This window comes from Triplophysa dalaica, chromosome 25 (genome assembly GCF_015846415.1).
Source record: "Triplophysa dalaica isolate WHDGS20190420 chromosome 25, ASM1584641v1, whole genome shotgun sequence".
NCBI lineage: Eukaryota > Metazoa > Chordata > Actinopteri > Cypriniformes > Nemacheilidae > Triplophysa > Triplophysa dalaica.
In genome coordinates, this window is record NC_079566.1 from 5957346 (window position 1) to 5964164 (window position 6819).

Here is a 6819-nt window from a genome sequence, read left to right on the forward strand (position 1 = left end):
TACACAAGACAAAAGACAAAAGTTTATTTATTTATTGACAATTTGGTTTATAATTTTTGTGTTCATCACATTATATCACGTCTATTGGGGTAATCTGTGGTAACAGGTGAATATGGTCACGGGTTGTTTACTGTCCTTACAGGAATGGTCCTATAAAACAGAGAATGTAAAATGAACAAAATGGACAATTATAATTAAAATACATCTACTTGGATTGATATCTGTAAATTAATCTTTATCTGATTTGGTCTGAAATAGTTAAATAGTTGGTTACCTCTGCAGCACCCCCACTGGCCATCTCGGGTCTTGCAGCAGAACTTCTCAGCTGAGCAGTAGACATTTCCATCACACTGTACAATCTCAGCCTGATTCTGCCTTTCAAGATCCTTATCCAGGAGCACAAACTGAAAAAGAAAACGATTTTAGAAGTTTTGCTCTGAAGCCTTATATCCCTGATTTATTCATGAAGTATTGTTTATAGTATACTGGTTATAATAATATTAATATAATCTGTGTCGTCATTTGATTCAGATTATTTTTAATTTTGTACAATTTGGGAGATACATTGTTTTTTGTTTAAAAATTTAAATTAAAGTTTGAAGTTTTAAATTAAATTTAAACGTTAATTTGCTAATAAATGAATATAATAAATAGTTTCTTTAAACAGAGCTTTTATTTGTACTTGGCAGATATCCGTCTAGTTCCTTTTATTAATCATCGTCAAGTCAGATGACTATATTTATTTGTGTTGGTACAATGTTCACATCGGCCCGCCCTAACCTCTCACACTTTACATTGCTAAACTGTGTGATGATGACATGTGACAGTGTTTGAAGTGACTCTATGTTACACAAGTCATCCAACACTTTAAAAAAATTACAGATAGAAAAATGGATGGTAATAAATACAGGTAAAACATTTACCAAAAATGTCTTCATATTAAAAAAACTACATTTTTACAGTGTAAAGTGTGATGGATTTCTTTCAATAAAAAGAGCAGAAATCTTAAAAAATCTTAAAAAAGACTGCTAAGTGTTTACACATTTGAGTACTAATAGGGAGCACCTCAGTTTTCTGGTTCGCTTTGGAAGCCGCCTGGACGGAAGATGGCAGATCCATCCACCCTCTCAAACAACGGGTTGATGTAGAATCGCAATGATAGCCATGTTGACAGCAATGAATTCCATCTCTGCAGCACTGACCCTAGAGAAGAATCAAAAACTTAATTATAAACATAAACAAAGACCATAATAAACAGATTAATTGATTCTGATCTATTTACCATAGAGAATGGACAGCAGAACCACTGGCCGTAAGGACTACGACAGCATGTTGTTCCATCGGGACAGTATGTGTAAGTGTCACAGTGCACCACAGAGGGAGAGACAGACTCCGCTGGAGCTGAGATCTCAGTTAATGTCTCATCTGCAGCTACCAGCGCAGCCATGAAGAACATCAACACTGGAACCATCTGAAGGTTTAAACAGGTACTTAGTCAAATGTTAAACATGATTAATATTAAAAGAACATAATTCTACATTCATACTATACAACTGTGTAGTAGTTTACCTTGCTGTTTAGGTTAGTCTCTTCTTCTGTGGGTAAGGGTTTTCTGCTGTCTGCGCTGCTCCTAATTCTGCCTTGACTTTTGTTCATGTATGTGGCCCCTCCCTCTTAAAATACATCAAGTCTGGTTACATTTTAACCAATGCTTTACGCGTTTCTCAACTTGTGGAAGTGTGTTTAAGTTTAAATTCTGGGGCAAACAATGCAGTCACATGGTTTTGAAACAAGTTGGATTAGTGTAACCAACTGAAAACAACACAAACACACACAGTTCCATTATGTAGACTTTTTATGCACAGCAAGTTATTAATACTAGAACCAAAAACATACACACTTACTGTAAAGGGTGCCTGTTACTTCAGTAATGTCAGTAATGGTATATACAAGACACACTTGAGGGTGCTCAGTTTAATAATGAATAGTATTTATAGTAAACATTGTTTTCTACACAACTATAGGCAGCTAAAGCCTAAGTCATATTCCCAACGCTTACAGTAAAACATCAACATACAATTTATAAACATAAATAATCCTGTACTAGGATCTCTAGCATGATTATAACAATATTGTTTTTATTAACAAGATTGAAATTCCTTATTTTTTAAATTACTGAAGAGGACGTTTGCATTACAATGACTTCTAAATTAAGGTTCATCAAAAGCCATTTGCTTAATGTTACAAAAATCCCACTCAATTATGAAACAACTTGTGAAATACATTTTATGCAACAAATTTCAACACTAAACTAACAAGTGAAACTTTCACTTCACTTTTTAATGCAATTGTGGAATTTTATTAACCGACAAATAATATAAACTAAGATTTTTACTTAAGTTTTACAGGACAAGGAAAGAGGCAGAATAAACACTCATTGTAATTTGTTTTAAATACCTGTTGCTTTTTACCCCAAATTACATTTCATATTATGTGTAGAAGCATCTGAATTTAAAATTGAGTAGTCTTTCTTTCTTTCTTTCTTTTTCTTTCTTTGGATTTTTAGTGTTTGACATCACCCTTTATCATCAAGTTTAAAGCTAATATATAAACATAAATAATCCTGTACTAGGATCTCTAGCATGATTATAACAATATTGTTTTTATTAACAAGATTTAAATTTCCTATTTTTTACATTACTGAATAGGACGTTTGCATTACAATGACTTCTAAATTAAGGTTCATCAGAAGCCATTTGCTTAATGTTCCCACACCCTAATGCCACTCAATTATGAATTTTTGACATTTGTTAGCTTCATTACATGTTTTACCAAATTTAACGAATGAATCCGTTGTTCTGCATTTCAACTGCTAGCCGGTAAATGTATGACAGCTTTTTCATAGTCTGACATAATCTACAGAAAGTGATAAAACAGACATGGTAAGGCTACGGATTTGTATTCATTTTATAATGAAAAGTTTCTCATTTGAACTTTTTCATAATGTTTTCATTCGTTTTTCAGCGTTATTTTCTTACTTTACCACTTCTTAGTTATAATCACTTGCATGTTTATTTCTTTGTGATTTTTTGTTTAATTGTTCACATAGCCTTAAATTGTTATTTGACTTTGTATAAAAAGCTAATTCTTACGTTTTGACCTGTCCGTTGTTTTGAGTTGTTCAATTGCCTTATTTAGCCCTTAAAACAATGTGAAATGGAAACACTATCTGTTAAGACTTCTTTGCTATCAGATGTACAACATGAAATAATTGCGATGAAGAGGGGTGAAATGAAAAGAAACTACTATAGTCTCAGTCTGATCCAGTCATGAGTTAAGCTGTGAAAAGTGGATGTATGGGGTGTTTGAGTACCCCAAAAATTCTTCTACCTGTTACCCTAAACACATCCTACGACTCTATTAACAAAGGCTACATTTAAAACCCCACTGTTGTGACTCAGTCTTTACTCAACATGATGCCAAGAAGTTATTGGACTATTCTACATTTTTTTAAGATTACAGTAATAGATCTTGAATTTTGAAAGGAGCGCTAAACAATTGTATTTTATCCCATGGTAAAAACCATAGGGATAGCACCATCCTTCTTGAAGATCTTAAGATATCATCTGAAACTTAACATTTATTCAATAAAACAGTGTAGAACTATGCCAATTGAAGATGAAGATATTGACTAGTTTTTTTTGGTTATTCCTGGTTTTAAAAGTTTAACCCTAAACCAGATGTAATACATGTTTGATTATTTTATGCCAAAAATGTCAAGAGTCACAAACATGAAAGATTTTCAGTCACACCGGATCGTAGACACACAGACATATCCAGAAAATCAGTCAGGATGGAAGCCCAAACTTTTTTTTTGGTTCATTTGTCACAAACGCACCCCTTAGAGGCGTCACAATCCCCCATTCCTCCATGACCAGGAAGAACATCTCAGGGCATGTCATTGAATCAAAAATATATAGTTTATGACACAATGATAAAAAAGTGACCCAAAAACTTTAATCATTTATCAGATAAAAATATTAAACCTGAAACCATCTAACTCCTAGATGAAACAACACATAACCATTTTCTCTTTCAAATTAAAAAAACACAACCGTCAGGTTTCAAACTGTCATGTGAGAACATCAGAGTGTCATGCCAGAAGGATAACAAAACTCCTTGCAGGGAGAGGCCTATAACAACAAAATTTACACTGTCAAACAAGACTGACAGATCATAAAAAGCCCTGCTTACTTTGATTGACTGGTCAAATGACTTGCATGGGATAGTAGGGAGACAGTCACACTTTGAGAAGATTCCAAACCTCAAGTCTTAATTCACTTATTTGCATGATAAAACCCACAAAGCAAGGAAACAACACTCTTAGAAGAAAAATCCACATACAACATCTATATCAGCTCATCTAGGCCTATTATAAAACAGCTTTCACAAATAGCATATAGTAAAAGCAAACAAGATGAAAACACACCTTTTTCGATTGATGAGGGGGGTGTAGGTATTTAGACCCACTGAAGGAAGGGTTGGGGTCCGAGGAGACCCCAACAACGGTCATAAAATATAACCGTCATCAGGGTTGACAGGTCACAAAAGTCTCTGTTTGACAGAAACTTTGACAAGGGCCACAAAATCAATCAAACTTTTGACACACAGTATATGATAACTACTAATTTCACCATTTTAGAGCTTATATATGATTATAAAATTGTTTAAATTACTTAAGATTGCATTAGAAGTACAGGAAAATGGTAGGCTTCCCGCTGCAGCACCCCCACTGGCTATCAGGGGTCTAGCAGCCAAACTTCTCAGCTGATCAGTAGACATTTGCATCACACTGTACAATCTCTGCCTGATTCTGCCATTCAAGTGCTTGATCTACAAGCACAACCTGAAAACAGAAATACTTAAAGTGTTATTCTGATCTCAGTAAATATCAGTGTTTTATATAGAACAAAAGATAAGAACTTTGCTAATGTGGTACTCTCTGTGGTTTTCATATGAAAATGTATTTCTACAAAGGTATAATGATTTAATTTGTATTAAACATTGATCTCATAGATTTGAATACTCCACACACCGCAGGTTGGTATGGAGGGCAGCTGGGCAAAAGATGGCAGTTTCAACCAACCCCTTTCACAACGGCTTGATGTCGAATCCCAGTGATATCCATGACGACAGCAGTGCGGTCCATCCCTGCAGCACTGACCCTTAATGAGTGTGAAGAAAAATAACAGGAAATGGTTTTAAATAAGGTTCTATCTCTCAATATTAGTTAACTACATTTGTTAACAAATTGGAGCCTATCCTAGTGTTATAATCAAACTACAAGGTTTGAACCATTAAACAGACCGTTCAGTGTCTACACATTTTCCTGTCATCTACTTACCATAGGGACAGGACAGCAGCTCAACTGCTCAAAAGAATCCCGACAGCAGGTTGTGTTATCAGGACACACTATGGAAGCGTCGCAGTGCACAATGGGAAGATTTTCTCGGGCAGAGAGAGATCATTCATCGCCTCATCTGCAGCTACCAGCACTGCTATGAACAATACCAGCACTGGAACCCTCTGGATGTTAAAAGTGAGTAAAGACAAGGAAAGACATCACTACTGTATCTGCAATGCACAATTGAAATATTTAAATATGGAATGATATTCAAAAGTTATTCATTGATTCTTCATTTTTTATTTATTCTTAATTCACTAACCGGACAAAACATTCCCATACAATATTATAATTATTTTAGAAACTAGATTAGATTATGTGGCTCAGAGGTAAGCGCTCCAGACACATATGAGGTATTGGCTCATGGGGACCCGGGTTTAAAACAGACCCTGGTCAATGCGGTTACGTTGGAAGGGTTCAAATAGACAAACTCACCATGAAATTCCAGGGAAAAGGTCAAAAGTAAGAGTATGGAACAAGCAAAAACAGGCAAGTCACATAAGTATTCAAAAACCAGTAATTCCAGATACAGTTAAACATTTCTTAGAGGACAATTTTCAAAAACAGAAGTAACCCTATTGAAATTCCAACTTGTCTCAAAAACAGGTAATTCCAGACACAGGCAAGTATTCCTTATAAAGCAGGTATACAAAGTTAACAAAAATACGCAACAATAATCGACATATAAGACTTCACCAATTACAATGGGAAAAGTCAAACATATATATATAGGGTCCAGGTAATGTGTGTCCGGTGCAGGAGAAATAAAGGATGGGTGATGGGGTGCAGTCCATTGAGAAAATAAAGGTCCAATGAAAGGGAGTCCAAAGGGTTAAAACACACAGGGAAACCAGCTGAGAACACAAGGGAGCAGACAGAAGTGACTTACATTGCACTGCACTATACATTTCTGACTATGTGCAATCCCCCGGGATCAAACCCATGACCTTTGCATTGACAGCGCCAGCTCTAACCACTGAGCCGTCAATGAGGTGAGAAAGCAAGAAGTGTGAGCACAGAAGTGAGAAATGTACATTTCCTCAAATTGTTCATTATATAAGTTATAAAAATTATCATATAGAGGAACACCAGTCAGATCGTAGAAAAAAAATTCTTACCGTTCCTCTTTCAACCCGTGAAGAAGAATACAGTTTATTAACCTTGAACAGTCAGCATAGATCGGCGGATGTGAAAGAGCTGGCTCAAACATAAATCACATTTACACTTATATGTCCAAAGATATAGATTATAACTTGAATTTATAAAATCAACAGCTATTGAAAAAACTTTTGTGAAATCACACACAGCATTACACCATTTGTCTGAAGAGGTTCTACTGTCTTAATTCTTAATGT

The 6819-nt window shown here is 35.1% G+C and overlaps 1 protein-coding gene across 1 annotated transcript; it reads right to left on the reverse strand.

Moving 5' to 3' along the window:
- Nucleotides 1–17: 17 nt before the first annotated feature.
- grna.1 (granulin a, tandem duplicate 1) lies at nucleotides 18–1725 on the reverse strand. The gene is made up of 5 exons (XM_056741582.1): nucleotides 1570–1725; nucleotides 1283–1471; nucleotides 1066–1203; nucleotides 275–404; nucleotides 18–150 (listed from the first exon to the last, which is right to left on the reverse strand). The coding sequence occupies exons 1-5, from the start codon at nucleotides 1654–1656 to the stop codon at nucleotides 137–139; spliced, it is 558 nt and encodes a 185-aa protein (XP_056597560.1). The 5' UTR covers nucleotides 1657–1725; the 3' UTR covers nucleotides 18–136.
- Nucleotides 1726–6819: the final 5094 nt, after the last annotated feature.